Source organism: Nannobrachium achirus (assembly GCF_963921795.1).
Source record: "Nannobrachium achirus genome assembly, chromosome: 18".
NCBI classification, from domain to species: Eukaryota; Metazoa; Chordata; class Actinopteri; order Myctophiformes; family Myctophidae; genus Nannobrachium; species Nannobrachium achirus.
This window is the reverse complement of record NC_137825.1, coordinates 49,633,904-49,651,075: the sequence shown is the minus strand read 5'-3', so window position 1 is coordinate 49,651,075 and position 17,172 is coordinate 49,633,904. Positions and strand designations below refer to the sequence as shown.

At 42.1% G+C, this 17,172-nt stretch overlaps 1 protein-coding gene across 1 annotated transcript in view; it reads left to right on the top strand.

Moving 5' to 3' along the window:
• The window catches only part of LOC308303165 (potassium voltage-gated channel subfamily A member 1-like), a gene marked incomplete at both ends in the record, with an annotated part of 30,342 nt that overhangs the window by 1,222 nt on the left and 11,948 nt on the right, over positions 1-17,172 (top strand). The window contains one exon of the mRNA XM_080747489.1: positions 2,236-2,475. Within this exon, the coding sequence (XP_080603615.1) occupies positions 2,236-2,475 (240 nt within the window). The remainder of the gene's footprint in view (positions 1-2,235; positions 2,476-17,172) is intronic.

Genomic DNA, 17,172 nt, shown 5'->3' with positions numbered 1-17,172 from the left:
TTTTACAAAAGGAGAAATAGCTCATTCTCCAGAGCCATTGTCATTCATATGGTGTGTTCTATTTCTGTTTTACATTTTTCACTTCAGTGTGCTGTAAATGCTTGGTAGTGTGCAGCAAATGCTTAGCTGTGTGTACTCAATGAATGGCATGTGTTAAGTGATTTGATGGCAAAGAGTCATCTTGGGAAGGGAGTGTCAGGTTTAGCGTTTTGTGCGTGAGGTTTGCAGTATTGTGTTTGCAGTTCTAAGAAAGCTATTGTTATTGTATTGAGAAATGTGTGTTAACGATCGTGAAAAACTGTAATATGCCATCGTGTCATAGGAAATAAGTGTCAATACATATTCAGAAAAAAACCTAGTGGAGATGGACATTCAGTGATTGGGACTCATGATGAAAATAAGAAAATGATAATGGTGTAAAAAAAGACATTTTGAATTTGCACATTTATCGATGTACGGACATGGTGATGACCCCTGCACCGTGCAACCCTTTTATGCTTTAACTATTGAAAAATATATATACTGTATTTTTTAATATATCTTTTTTAAATTTGTAACTCAAATATTTGCTTCTGGGGGGTCACTGGAACAACGTATTTTGAGATGGGGCTCCGCGGCCAAATACATGTAATTTTGGGGGTCCTTGACATGAAAAGGTTTGAGCTGATTTAGAAGAAGGATTTAGAAGACATTTATCCACAAGTTTCCGCGGGAGTTAACTGGAGACTGTCGGGACCAAACTTCCGGGTTTAACAGCAGACATACAAGCTCACGTCGCGTCGCAGATGCAACCCGTTGTGGGCTTGTAAATCGGCGGCGGAAGCTCGGTGCAGACGTCTGCGCAATGCACTATGGGGTGTTGGAAACTCGTGGATAGAATTGGGTCAAAAATATTCAAAGTTTTGCACAAATGTTCACGATATTTAATAGCAGATCTACAAGCTCGCAACGAGGCATTGGGTGCCGCGCTGTGAGCTTGTGTATCTGCTATTTTTCAATAGTTAAAGCATAAAATAATGGTTGAAGTGGTTCAAATCTAAAGCGACACAGATTTGCGTTTGCAGGCCTACATGACTCACTCCCCACATTTAAGACCCACCTCAAAACTCACCTGTTTAGGCAGGCATGCCGTTGTTCCCTATTGAGCTTGGCACATTTCCTGGGGCAAGCTGCCCAGATAAAACATGTCACACGTGTCTTCTTATTTTTTCACTCTCAAAAAGCGCCTGCAATGTAAGTGCATTTGAAACTACATTGCAGTGCACATCATGGGGTGATCACTGCTTGCCTCCTGTGAATTGTTCTATTTTTGTTTATTTTCTGTTTATTTCGTTGCTGTGTGAGGTCAGCAGACAAAGTGACGTGAGTGAGATGAAAAAAAAAACCTGGGTGAAATGTGCCAATCTCAACAGGAAACAACGGTATGCCTGACCTCATTGTTGCTCTGCTGCAAACCGTTCTGCTTTTATTGTGATTTTGTGATTTGTGTTTTTATCAACGGCTGTTTTTTATTGTTGTACGGCGACCTTGAGTGCCCTGAGAGGCGCCTTATAAATATAATGTATTATTATTATTATTATTATTAAATGGATTAAAAGCTCAATCACCTGTTCCCAGTAGCGCTTTGGAGGCCAGCCGCGACCAGACGCCGCGTGGTCAATAAATTCCCACACGGACGCACGGACGGCACCGAACGGTGCACGAGCGTGTAAACGCGTGCATACCCCCCACGAGAGCCGCGACAACCCCCCACCCCGCGATAACTACAAGCTATACTTTAATCAGTGGCTACTACTTTGCATAACAGGTTTCTAGTGGTGAATGTGTGAGCGTCCTCAAGCCCCCTCTATTCATATGGATATAGCCTACTTTAACACCTAGGTTTCCAGCTGTGACTGCATGTGCATGTGTCGATGTGTGTGTGTCATCATACATGGCTCCAATACTGTGGTATTTAGTGTTTCAGATTCGTTCAAGGCAAACTTTGTTTCTCTAGCCTACTGCAGCGCTGTATTTTCTAAATGAATTAAAAGAAAGTAGAACATAAAATCTTAAGTAACAATGCAAATGTAATTAAGACTAGAAAACTATTGTTTTCCCACCATTAGATCTGCTGACATCCTTTCTATCTAAATAGCCTCTAGAGGCGCGTGCACACGCGTGCACGTGACGTCAATAAATGACCGTCCGCCCTGAAAAGAAAATCCCAAAGCACCACTGCCTTTTCCCCTCCAGCTCCGGACCCTGGCCCAGTTCCCTGACTCCATGCTGGGGGACCCCCAGAGGCGGCTGCGCTACTTCGACCCGCTGCGCAACGAGCTCTTCCTGGACCGGAACCGAGCCTGCTTCGACGCCATCCTGTACTTCTACCAGTCGGGCGGGCGGCTCCGGCGGCCCGCCCACGTGCCGCTGGACGTCTTCGCCGACGAGCTGGTGTTCTACGAGCTCAGCGAGGACATCGTGGACCGCTTCAAGGTGGGGACGGGACGTTATTTATCGTGATAAAATAAAAAAAAATTAAAACACACTATAATCTTATCGTGGAGATTTACATTTAACGTGAAATTGTCCTCCGTCATGCACTGGGATCAATTCACCTTTTATTTGCCAAGCTGCATTTCCGGTACCACTCAAACCCTCTATACTTGGTAAGACAGTCCTGGAAATAGACGATCTACAAGCTCACAACATGTCGCATTGCGACGATACGTCTTTGTTTCACTCTCTACCAGAGGCGTCAATTGGGTATGCCAATACCGTGGCTACAGGGGGAAAAAAGTAAAATGTACTTCTTAAAATAAATTAATCATGCCTGTTGCTAACGTATGGCAACATGACTGGTGTCTTGCACGCGCGCGAAGGTGCGCGTGCAAGACACCAGTCATGTTGCCATAGCTTCTGCTGAACTGACGCCACTGCTCTCTACCACTCTTGCACGCGTTGTGAGCTTGTCGATCTATTCTTCGACAAATGTTCCGCCCCAGGATAATGTTGGGGATATTTTGATTATCGCGATTATATCGTAATTGGCAATTTCTTTGGTCACAATAATCTTGACATGAAACTTTCATATCTGTCCGATATTGAAATTTTTACAACCGATAACCGATAACCGATAATATCCAACTCTTAATTTCTGATTACCGATATATGCTAATATAATATCTAGCAGTGATTCTCAACCATTTGAATTTCAAGGACTCCCAGTTTGAAATGTATTAGGCTACTGACCCCCATTCAATGGCATTTATTCTATATATCGCTGGGAATTTAATATAAATTGTTATATTATAAAATCATATTAATATTTTGGCACACCCCTAACTACCATACAGTAAGAACTCTTGTAAATAAAATACAAAAATCATTAAAAAAAAGTTTTACCGATACCAATATTTTCCGATATGAATTTTCATGCTAATATCGGCCAATAGTTTTTTTTTATGTCCAAAGTATTTATTTGTATTTAAGTTCATAAAGTTAACATGAGTATATAATTAAATGTGTTTGAAATTAATTCAAAATGTTACATTTCAGGATTCCAATTAAAAAACTAGAAATACTGTTCCTTCGAAACAGTGTGGGCTCGCTTCCAACCCAACAAATAGGATACTTTAAGGTACTGTAAGGTACAGTACCTTACAGTATTGTACTGTACCTTACTATACTGTACTGCACCTTACTGTACTGTACTGTACTGTAATGTACTACTGTAACTTACTGTACTTTACTGTACTCTACTGTACCTTACTGTACTGTACCTTACTGTACTGTACTTTACTGTACTCTACTGTACCTTACTGTACTGTACTGTACCTTACTGTACTATACTATACTGTACTCTACTGTACCGTACTGTACCTTACTGTACTGTACTCTACTGTACCTTACTATACTGTACTTTACTGTACTCTACTGTACTTTACTGTACTCTACTGTACTTTACTGTACTTTATTCTACTTTACTGTACTTTATTGTACTTTACTGTACTCTACTGTACTTTACTGTACTCTACTGAACCTTACTGTATTGTTTTGTACTTTACTGTACCTTACTGTACTTTACTGTACTCTACTGTAACTTACTGTACTTTACTGTACTCTACTGTACTGTACCTTACTGTACTTTACTGTACTCTACTGTACCTTACTGTACTGTACCTTACTGTACTGTACTTTACTGTACTCTACTGTACCTTACTGTACTGTACCTTACTGTACTATACTATACTGTACTCTACTGTACCGTACTGTACCTTACTGTACTGTACTCTACTGTACCTTACTATACTGTACTTTACTGTACTCTACTGTACTTTACTGTACTCTACTGTACTTTACTGTCCTCCACTGTACCTTACTGTACTTGATTGTACTTTACTGTACTTTATTGTACTTTACTGTACCTTACTGTACTTTACTGTACTCTACTGAACCTTACTGTACATATTCTATGTGTTCTAGAGGTGTATATTGAGTGCATATACTGTAGGTTAACAATCCCAGATCACATCTGTCCTCCACTATGTCTATAACCAAGGCATTCTTCTATGTGGCCACTCCAGACTGAGGAGTGGAGCATGACTTTTATTGTGTTTGTGGATCTGATTTGAAAATGCATTGGTTGTGATATCTCCCTGAAAACCAACAACAACCACTAATACGGCTGATTGTCCCTGCGGGTTCTAGGATATATACTGTAAATCCCATTGCCCGGGATCCTAAAACCTTATTCTTTTTAAGTAAAATTTCTAAAACACTACAAAACATGTCTCAAAGACAAATACAAGCAAACGTCTCCACAGTAACACAGTAACAGTTGTTTGTGTGTGTGTGTGTGTGTGTGTGTGTGTGTGTGTGTGTGTGTGTGTGTGTGTATGTGTGTGTGTGTGTGTGTGTGTGTGTGTGTGTGTGTGTGTGTGTGTGTGTGTGTGCGTGCGTGCGTGCGTGCGTGCGTGCGTGCGTGTGTGTGCACATTGTAGATCAACTTCATAGCAGTATTAAGTGGTCCATCTATGTTTTTTATTAATAATAAAATCTGCAAAGTAACAAGTAACTGAGGCTGTCAAATGCTGTATTTATAGTAGAGTATATGTAACAAAAATGGAAAGTAGAGTAAAAGTACCTCAAAATTGTACTGTAGGTACAAGTACTTGTATATACTTGAGTAAATGTACTTGGCAGCACCACAGAACAGCCAATGACAGACAGGCCTTTAATCACAGCTGTCTCAATCAGTAGAGTGGAGAGGGACATTTATAGATATTTGTAGTTTTAACTCAGAATATATACATCACAAAGCTTAGATATTTGGATCAAATCAGAGAGCAGACCTGTGTGAACGCAATGATATAGATAGCATATCTGAAGTGTGAACACTGCAGCCACAGCGCCTTAACATAAACATGGGTCTATTATCCTTCTCTCCACTCTGTTCCCACTCACTAAACCCATTGGAAATGCATTGGGTGCTTAAAGTTAAACATTTTTATTTTTTTATATTTATACTACAAAACATTTCAAAACCAAGAATACAAGCACACGTGTCCTCAGTAAGCTGAACACATAAAAAATTGAATGGTGTTGAAAGGTGTAAGCGTTTAAGAGATGAAGCGCGCCAAAGTTTTGAGGAGATACTGACTAGTATATAAATATAGAAATAAACTAGAAATACTGTTCCTTCGAAACAGTGTGGGCTCGATTCCAACCCAACAAATAGGATACTTTAAGGTACTGTAAGGTACAGTACCCTACAGTATTGTACTGTACCTTACTATACTGTACTGCACCTTACTGTACTGTACTGTACTGTACTGTACTGTACTGTACTGTACTGTACTGTAACTTACTGTACTTTACTGTACTCTACCTTACTGTACTTTACTGTACTCTACTGTAACTTACTGTACTTTACTGTACTCTACTGTACTTTACTGTACTCTACTGTACTTTACTGTACTCCACTGTACCTTACTGTACTTTATTGTACTTTACTGTACTTTATTGTACTTTACTGTACTCTACTGTAATTTACTGTACTCTACTGTACCTTACTGTATTGTTTTGTACTTTACTGTACCTTACTGTACTTTACTGTACTCTACTGTACCTTACTGTACTGTACCTTACTGTACTTTACTGTACTCTACTGTACCTTACTGTACTGTACTGTACTGTACCTTACTGTACTATACTATACTGTACTCTACTGTACCGTACTGTACCTTACTGTACTGTACTCTACTGTACCTTACTATACTGTACTTTACTGTACTCTACTGTACTTTACTGTACTCCACTGTACCTTACTGTACTTTATTGTACTTTACTGTACTTTATTGTGCTGTACTGTACCTTACTGTACTTTACTGTACTCTACTGAACCTTACTGTAATTTTACTGTACTCTACTGAACCTTACTGTACATATTCTATGTGTTCTAGAGGTGTATATTGAGTGCATATACTGTAGGTTAACAATCCCAGATCACATCTGTCCTCCACTATGTCTATAACCAAGGCGTTCTTCTATGTGGCCACTCCAGACTGAGGAGTGGAGCATGACTTTTATTGTGTTTGTGGATCTGATTTGAAAATGCATTGGTTGTGATATCTCCCTGAAAACCAACAACAACCACTAATACGGCTGATTGTCCCTGCGGGTTCTAGGATATATACTGTAAATCCCATTGCCCGGGATCCTAAAACCTTATTCTTTTTAAGTAAAATTTCTAAAACACTACAAAACATGTCTCAAAGACAAATACAAGCAAACGTCTCCACAGTAACACAGTAACAGTTGTTTGTGTGTGTGTGTGTGTGTGTGTGTGTGTGTGTGCGTGCGTGCGTGCGTGCGGGCGCACATTGTAGATCAACTTCATAGCAGTATTAAGTGGTCCATCTATGTTTTTTATTAATAATAAAATCTGCAAAGTAACAAGTAACTGAGGCTGTCAAATGCTGTATTTATAGTAGAGTATATGTAACAAAAATGGAAAGTAGAGTAAAAGTACCTCAAAATTGTACTGTAGGTACAAGTACTGTTATGGATTTCTATAATTATTGCATAAAAATATACTTGAGAAAAGAAAGGTTCGAGCAGTGTTCAAACACAATCAATATTTATTCATCAAAGGAGCTCCTGAGCAGACAGCAACTACACTCAATGGGCATAGCAACTCTCCACTCCCGAGCACAGGTTATACACGCCCTCTTTATACACTTCAGAGGGGACTTAAAATAAAAAAGAGTCAAGTTAACAAACATCCTTTTAAGGCTTTCAGTCAGGAATACTTTAGACAGATCATGACATTCTGGTAACAGGTGAAAGAGTGACTCACACAACAGTTGTTCTCAAACCTAGGAATAAACACCCTGACATGACTAAACTAAATTACATGACCTTCTGACTACCTTCAAGAAGAAACAAAGATTACATTTCATAAAATTCTATAACATCCCTCCCTTTTGATCATAGAATATGGTCATTAATAGTAAATGTAATGACATTTGTTTTTCCGTCTTTTACGTATCTGAAAACAGGTCTAGGCGAAAACCTTATTTAATATATTTATCTCTTTTATATTAACTCTTTAAGGTAAAAATTCCTAGACGGCCCTAGAGTTCAGTTTTTTTTTTTTTTTCTTTTTCCTTAGCGACCACCTTAGTTTGGCCTGTAATTCAGATAGTTATATTGACGTTAAGGGGGATAGAACTCAAAATAACAAATAAAAAACCCACGTCTAGATAGAATATAGTAAAACATCTCTAAAGAGCACATCACACATTTTTTTATACCTTATGGGTATAAATTTCAAATATAAGAAAACCATTCCTAAAGGACACCTCACATCTACTCATAAGCCCACACCCATAGTCTAAGCAATGTCACTATTTCTAAGGGACCCATCACCCATCTACCCATAAGCCCAAATCCACATCGTCTAAACAATGTCACTGTTGTTGAATGGCGGTGACCACTGTGATCTTCCTGGTTGGATTATTACTTCAGAGGTGGACCCGACAATTCTTGACATTACCGCTTTAATGCATGCAGATAGGCAAACAAAAACTAAGAGTAGTATGATCACAGTGATGACAATCAGAATCAGTGTACGTGTCAGTGTGTTCCCGATACCTCCAAACCAGTCTTCAAATAGACCCCAAAACATCCCCCCATGGTTTTTTTTTAGCTCTTTTACCCCGAGTTGGGTGTCCTCATGGAGTTTAGTGATTGCTTTAGTGGGATCTGACACGAAAGAACAACATTCTGTCTTGATAACAGAACAGGCCCCCCCCTTATTGGCTAACATGATATCTAAAACCATTCTATTTTGCAAAGTAATGGCCTTGATTTCGTTAACTTCAGTGGCCAAAGCTTCAATAGCTGCGTCTGAGACATTCATGTGTTTTTCCAGGACAGTAGACAAGGCTTCCAGTTCGCTCTGTGTATTATAGATTCCATAATTTGGTATTATCACCCCGAGAACTTTTTGCCACCAAGTTAATGTCCGTTTTTTACGACTAGTTTTCCTCCTGTGTTCAGAGTAGGCCTCTTGAATTTCAGAACTATTCACCCTTCTAATCATTGGAATGACATGGGCCAAATAACATGTACCATGGCTATTGGCTGGGAGGTGCGTGTACGCTTTCCCTCCACACACTGCATAGACAGTTTCAGGAAGATATGAAGGCCTAGTAAGGTTGGTTAGCATTATGGTTTCTTTGTCACAAGGACTTTCTCCTATGTCTACATATTTCTTTCCCTGGATCAGAGTTCCAGTGAAACAATATTTGATATTTCCCTCTTCTACTATTGGCATAGCTTTACCCATGTCTGAGGACCGGAAAGTTACTTTAGTCTGTGCTTGGTCTTGGCAGTTAGAGACATCATTGCATTTTATTCTATTCATTTTGAATTCACTTGAGACAGAGAAATAGAAAATCTCAGAATAACAGTTTAGGCTGACACTGGACTTCCCTCGCATACATTTCGTTTTTTCAGCAAATGTACAATTTGTCTGGACATGGATTGTTTCAACTTTGAATACAAACTCATTAGTTGCTATGTTTGTTTGGTTTAACATTCCCACCCTGTGAATCATAGTCTTATTAAGTCTGTGTTTCCCAACTTCTACAAGCCTGTTTACCCCAATCTCTATAATATCCAAGATCTTCTTGTACTGGGTCCATGGATTAGCAGTGATAAAATCCCCTACCCCCCTGTAATGACTCCCAGGAGGATCATGGCATTCAGAATCCCACAAAACATTGTTCTCTCTTAAACCTTGCCAGTCATAGAAACGCCATTCTTTTGCTGTCAGTGGAAGGGCCATCCATATTGGGGCCGTTGCGCTATGAGGCAGGTGCTGACATATCCAACAATTCGAGTAGTTCATCTGCACTGCAAAACTGAGTGTCATTGACATGGCCAAGTTTGGATGATGGAGGTCTCTTCTATGTAATGTATGCAACGATTCTTTTTGTGTGTGCATTTGGTACCATTCCTTCTGGTACTCTGTGTACTCCTTCTGGTACCATTCTCTCCTCCCTGTCGTCCACGTCCACACTGATAGGTACAGGGCTACACCCAACGTCATCATGGCCCAGGGAATCCTTGGGCCCCACGTCGAACCTGTGGGCACCTGTATCTTCATACCTTCAGTGTGGGACAGTGGACGAACGTGAACGTTGGCCGAACCTTCGGCAGTGCGACGCATGAACCCAGGTTTCCCTGCCGGTGACTTTAACCGCGGTGGGCGTGATGAGAAGAACTTGGAAGGGCCCTAGCCACCTGGGTTGATACCAATGCTGGCGTCTTAGATCCTTGATCACCACCCAATCTCCTGGCTCTAAGTCGTGTAGTTGGCCGGCTTTAGGATCTGGAAGCGCTGCTTTCACCTTCGGATAAATAGACTTAAGCACAGAGTTGAGTGCAATACAATATTTAATCATATCGTCATCAATATTCATTAACGACATCTTATTCTGTGGGAATGGCATATTTGTCATTCTCATTGGACGCCCCATTAAAATCTCATAAGGGGACAGACCTAATGTTGCATTAGTCCTGCCTCTCATATACATGAGAGCCAGTGGGAGGACTTGGATCCAGGAGAGTTTGGTTTCAGCTTGCAATTTAGTTAATTTGCCTTTCAAAGATTGGTTTGCCCTTTCTACTGGCGCTGCAGACTCAGGATGATAAGCACAATGCCTTTTTAGATCAAATTGTAGGTTTTGAGAAAGACTTTGAATAACTTTGTTCACAAAGCCCGAGCCGTTATCCGACCCCAATTTACTACAGAGCCCCCATCGTGGAAAAATATGACGTAATAGGACATCCGCTACCGTTTTAGCAGATTCGTCCCGACATGGGTAACATTCCACCCATCTAGACCACATGTCTACAATTACTAGAGCATGTCTGTAGTTTTGGCATGGGTTCAAAGTGATGAAATCGGCCATGAGATACTCAAAAGGCCCGTCTGGTTTTGGTTGTGCTGACATTGGCACAACTAAGCCTCGTCCAATATTGTGTGTCATGCAAATTACACATTTTGAACAAAATTGGTCGGCATAAGTAGTAAATCCTGGGGCAAACCAATATTTGTTTACCAACTCAATCATTTTTGATTTGGAAGCGTGGTCTTGTCCATGTGAGATTTTTGCTAAATATGGGAAAACTGATCTCGGCATAACTGGTAGGCCAGATGAGTTCACCCATATGTTCCTGGTGGCGTCCAATGTACACTTTTTCTCCCACAGTTTCTTCTCTCGTGCGTCAGCTCCTGTCTGTAACAAAGAAATGTTGTCAATAGAGAAAGGATTAACTTGTGCCGGGAGCACCGTCATCTGTAAAACTGGGGAGAAGGGTGAGACAGCAGTATTCTTTGCAGTCCTATCTGCAAATGCATTCCCTTGTGATATGGGGTCCAGAGCATTAGTGTGAGCCTGGCATTTGCAGACAGCTATTGTTTTTGGTAACATAATAGCTGCCAACAAATTCTTTACCAACACATGGTGGGCTATTGGCTTTCCAGTTGATGTAAGGAATCCCCTATGTTTCCAGATCGCATAGAAATCATGGCAAACGCTGAAGCCATATTTACTATCTGTATAAATGGTCACTGTCTTCCCCTCTGCCAGAATACAAGCTCTAGTTAATGCAAACAATTCGGCTGCCTGACTTGACAGGTGTGCTGGTAACCTCGCACTTTCAAAGATAGAAGTGTCAGAACAGACAGCATATGCCACTAGTGGCTCCCCGGTATCTTTACTCCTCTGAGCTGAGCCGTCTACATAGAGAATTAAGTCTGAGTTAGGTACTTCAATGTCAGTTAGATCTAGTCTTGGTTTAGACATAACATCTAATAGCTCCATGCAAGAATGCGGATCCCCGTCATCTTCTGTAGGGAGAAGGTTAGCAGGATTAAGAACCGTACATCTCTTCAAAGTAACATGAGCCATGGTTAGTAACACATTTTGATAGTGTAGAAGGCGTGCAGGTGTCAAATGTGCAGTACGTGCCTGCGTAATCAATGCATGGACTGCATGTGGTACCTGAACAGTCAATGGATGCATTGCTACTATGTCAGCTGTTGCTAATACCGCTGCTGTGGCTGCTTCGACAGCCCTGAGACATGGCAAAAGCCCCCTGGCCACATTGTCCAAGCGTTTGGAGTAATAACCCACAGGCCTCTGTTTGTCACCGTGCCTCTGGGTTAATACTGCAGACATGAAGCCATTCTTTTCTGCAACAAATAAATTGAAAGGTTTCTCGTGGTTAGGTAGACCCAGACATGGGGATCCTGTTAAGGCTTGTTTGAGTGTGGTCAGGGCACCTAATGCTTCTGTCGTCCATTCAATTTTGTCAGACATAGCTAATTTTTTCCCTCCATAGATCAGGTCAGATAAAGGCTCCACAATTTCTGCATAGTCTGGGATCCATGGCCTACAATAACCTGCAATACCTAATAGGGACATTAGTTGCTCCTTTGTGCTTGCACGTGGCATGGCCAAAATAGCACTTATCCTCTCTTTTCCCAACCTCCGTCCCTCAGGAGTAATAACATGGCCTAGGTATTTTACCTCTTGTTTCACAAATTGCAATTTTTCTTTTGACACTTTGTGGCCATTCTCAGCTAGGAATTGTAACAAGGCTATAGTATCTTTTTCACATGCTTCTTTTGATTTACTGCATAATAATAAATCATCAATGTAGGAGATTAAAACGCTGCCTTCGGGCGGCACAAAAGACTCCAGATTTGTCGCTAACGCTGCTGTGAACAGCGTTGGACTTGCTGCATACCCTTGGGGTAAAACAGTCCAAGTCCATTTTTTCCCTTTGAAAGTGAACGCAAACCAAAATTGACTGTCCACGTCGACAGCCAAACTGAAATATGCGTTGGACAAGTCCGTAACACTATAGTAGCAAGAGTCTGCCGGTACCTGCGACATAATGGTTACAATATTAGGAACTACAGGGGTAGGCGTATACACTGCCTGATTGATTTGCCGCAAATCCTGCACAAATCTCCAGGCTCCATTTGCCTTCCTAATAGGCAAGATGGGTGAATTACAGGGTGAGTTAGGGCATTCGACAATAGCCCCTTTTGCCACTAGAGATGCATGTACTTTCGATATCCCCTCTTCTGCATCTTTACTCAGAGGGTATTGGGCCCTGTTGGGTCTGAACGTCGATTTACCCTCCACCCCAATAGGCTTGGCATTTTTTATCTGCCCTATGTCATATTTGTCTTTTGCCCACAAACACTCTGGTACTTGTGCAAGCAAGGGTGAAATTTCTGAGGTATCTAGTACCATTAATGTTTCCCAATCCTGTTTTGAGTTAGAGCTAGTTGACGTTCTTGTCATCATGCAATTGACATTTAGTGGAGTACAGTATGTTTTCATGCTGGGTGAATACCAGTTCCCTGAACCACCCTGCTGCCAATCAACAGCCTGTAACACTGTTTTTAACCAGGGGCCTATATCACACCAATCACCTAGTTTCTTTCCTAGGGGGATGTGTGCGTCTGTGCCTGTCAAAGTGTGATACAATGTTTGCTCTTCAGTTAAATTTAAAGTAATGGCACTAAACTGGTCATTAAAGTACATATTACTTAAATTTATTTCGTCCTCATTTTTGATTTTAAACCAAAAGTTTTCATAGGTCAGATCTCTTGTGAATGGTGAAAAATGTGCAGTACAACGTAGCAATGTTGACTTGGTGAAATCATCTGGTATCATTTTATGTAACTTCTCAGATAAGTTTCTGTCAGAAAGGTCCCAATTATAGTAATAGTTTGTTGGTTCCCCCTTACTGACAGATAAATTGTAAAGGCCCAGCGTAGGACATGACATAAAAATGCCATCGCTGGAACAGTCCAATTTAACACCAAATCGACACAGCAAGTCGCGTCCCATTAAATTAACGGGGCACACTGTTGATGACAAAAATGTATGTTCTACCTTTATGTCACCATGCGCCACTGCTAACGGGCACGTCACTGGCTCTAAACAGGGCTCACCAGACGCTCCAATCGTGTTAATAGACTTATTAGATAATGGAGCGTCTGGGATCTCTTCCCGTCTAATAACTGACAGACTAGCGCCTGTATCAACAAGGAATTTTATGTTCTCACCATTCACGAGCAGATCCAACACTGGGGCTTCATCAGGGGAGACTGAGACCTGCATAAATTGACCAGCACGTACCTTTACTTCCTGCTCTGTCACTAGTCTTACCCCTTGCACAGCCACCTCCCTATCTCATAGCTGACCCGGGTTGGACACCGTCACGTCTGCAGCGGGTCCATACTGCCATGGGAGGGCCTGCTGCCGGGCTCGGTTGGTGTCCTGCGGGCCTGCTTGGGCTGCCAGGTGAGGGGAGGAGCCGGTCCAGATCCACTGTCCTGTCGGATAGCAAGGGCCAGGGGGTGACGGATACCCCCAGGTGGCCGGCTGTCCTCCCTGCCACCCCCACTGTCCCCGGCCCTGGTGTCGGTTGTTGCCCTGCCTGACCTGTTGGCCATCTGTCCTTCTTTTCTTAGCGTTCATGGGACATTGCCGTCTCCAGTGGCCTGTCTTCTGACAGAGTCCACAAATGTCTCCCGGCAGGGGCACCCCCCTCTCTCTCTTCTCCTGAGGCCACCTTGGCGTCGCATCTGTCATTTGTTGTTCTTTTCTTGGCGCCTGGCCCCTATTCTCGTAGAACATTAACTGGGCTGTCTCCAGTTTCTTTTTCTTCTCGTTGATTTGCGACAGCAGCTGCCTTTCTGCGTGTTGTGCATGTGACCATGCCACATCCAAGGGCTGAGTCTCCCAGCCCACACAGGAAATCATAACCCGGTCGTGGACAGCCGGAGTCAGATTATTTATCATGGCTGTTTTCAATAAGTCATTGTACGCCACATTGTCTTGTGCCACACCACAACATTTTTGAAAGATTTCTTCCATCCTTGATCTGTACTCATCACAGGACTCATCTAGTCGTTGTTTGGTATTGTGTATCCTGGGCCAGTCAGTACGGACTGGGAAGGCAGCCCTTACTCTGTCAAAAAGACCACCTTGATTCTGCAATTGTCCAGTAAGAATGTCATTTCTTGCTCCATCTGCATCGAACGGATCCTTCAGTCGCTGCCATCTTAGTCCAAAAACTTTCCGAAAAAGAGTCTCTAATTCTTGTCCTGATGGGCCATACATGAGGATCAATTCCTCAATGGCCTTACACCATTTTGCAACGTCTACCTTAGGATTTGGTAGGTCTTTGATAATGTCATTTAGTTCATCGGGGGTCCAGTTTCGCTGGACTGTGACAATTGGGGTGTAAGCATTTATAACGTCCGGCTGGGCGTCAGCCGGAGGAGGAGGGTGAGGGTTTGGATATGGTATCAATGGCATTTGCGACATCATGCTTCGTGTCACCATACCATTCCGTGGGTGGCTGCCTGCTGAGCTATCTGGGCAGCTGCTGCGTAGAGCTCCCCCGCTGGGTTTGGAGGTAGGTCGTGCATTCCATTGGCAGGAGCCGCTGCCGGTGGAGGGGCTGCTTGCTGAAGGCCGGGAACAGGTGCTGGCTGCGCTGGGGCGTGTGGATCTGCCGGGTTGGGTTGCTGCACTGGTGGGCCCAATGGGGGGTTCAGCTGGGTGCGATATGGAGGTGGCTGGAGCATCTCTTGCCTATACTTTTTCAATCTTTTATGCCTTTTCTCATCCCCACCCTCTTCTTTATTTAAAAGGGCTTTAGCCTGTTTTTCATCTCTATATTCTGCTTCTCTTTCCCATTTTCTGAACAAATCCCAATTGAGTTCTTTTGCTTTTTTCCCTGCTTTTCTGTCATATTGCTCAAGAGCATCCCTACATGCTCTTAATTTTGAGGAGCTAAATGTTCCCGCAAGCGGGAACTTTTCCTGAGTAAGTTTATGCCATAACATGATTGGCTCTAATATTTCATCTCCCCATCTCTCCACCATGAACTCTATTGGCCCTGAGAGTGCCCTTAGCCTGGAATAGCCACTCTCTCCATTCCCCATTGCTCTGGAAAGACTCAGAAAAACAAACAAGAGAAAGAAAAGAAGAATCAGAGCAGAGTTGAGTCAACAGACACTTTGGCAAACCGTCCTTGGTTACATAAAATGATACCGTACTACAGACTGATCGTTAGACTCCACAAGGTTATTTTCTTATTTTCTAGGATGACTTCATTCATTCCATGCGTTTCTCAAACACACGTCATCCTGTACAAATCTAATGAGTCTGTTCACACCTTGTTGAATCCCTTATTTCAGATATTTTCCTTTCTCCTTTCAAGGTTTAACAATATCCACATTTTAAAACCATGTCACAAAACCCTCGTAGCTGTTCACAATTCTCATGTGTGTTCACAGATTCGCACCCAGGAGAATAACTTGAACAGCTCCCTGTGGTCCCTTTTTTGAGTTTATACGTTTTTACACATTTACATGATAACCCAGAATAATTATTCCCGACAGCCAATTTCCCTGTCGATAACCACCGGTCCCACGATCACGTGGAGCTATGTATTAAATAGCTTTTTCCCCGAATTCCACGGGTAAAACCTTATCATGCAAGGTCTTATTCATCTACCACGGTCCTCCCCGTGAAGCTATAATGAAATAGCACCCTGGATTACACAGGTACTGTTTTTTTTTTAAACAGAATCCTTATATCCTCTAAAACATGCAAAATTTGTTCATGCAACAGATTGTATTTGAAACACTCTCGTACCTTATTGAACTCTGTTCTCTGCCCATCCGACACCCGGACGTCCCACGGACGGCACGTCAACCGTTTGGAGCTGATGTATTTGCCTGGTAGCTGCAGCAGAGATCCGGGAAGGTCCGTCGATGTGGACGGACAGAAGACAGAGTCCCTTCGTGGTCGCCAGCTGTTATGGATTTCTATAATTATTGCATAAAAATATACTTGAGAAAAGAAAGGTTCGAGCAGTGTTCAAACACAATCAATATTTATTCATCAAAGGAGCTCCTGAGCAGACAGCAACTACACTCAATGGGCATAGCAACTCTCCACTCCCGAGCACAGGTTATACACGCCCTCTTTATACACTTCAGAGGGGACTTAAAATAAAAAAGAGTCAAGTTAACAAACATCCTTTTAAGGCTTTCAGTCAGGAATACTTTAGACAGATCATGACATTCTGGTAACAGGTGAAAGAGTGACTCACACAACAGTTGTTCTCAAACCTAGGAATAAACACCCTGACATGACTAAACTAAATTACATGACCTTCTGACTACCTTCAAGAAGAAACAAAGATTACATTTCATAAAATTCTATAACAGTACTTGTATATACTAGAGTAAATGTACTTGGTTACTTTGCAGCACCACAGAACAGCCAATGACAGACAGGCCTTTAATCACAGCTGTCTCAATCAGTAGAGTGGAGAGGGACATTTATAGATATTTGTAGTTTTAACTCAGAATATATACATCACAAAGCTTAGATATTTGGATCAAATCAGAGAGCAGACCTGTGTGAACGCAATGATATAGATAGCATATCTGAAGTGTGAACACTGCAGCCACAGCGCCTTAACATAAACATGGGTCTATTATCCTTCTCTCCACTCTGTCCCCACTCACTAAACCCATTGGAAATGCATTGGGTGCTTAAAGTTAAACATTTT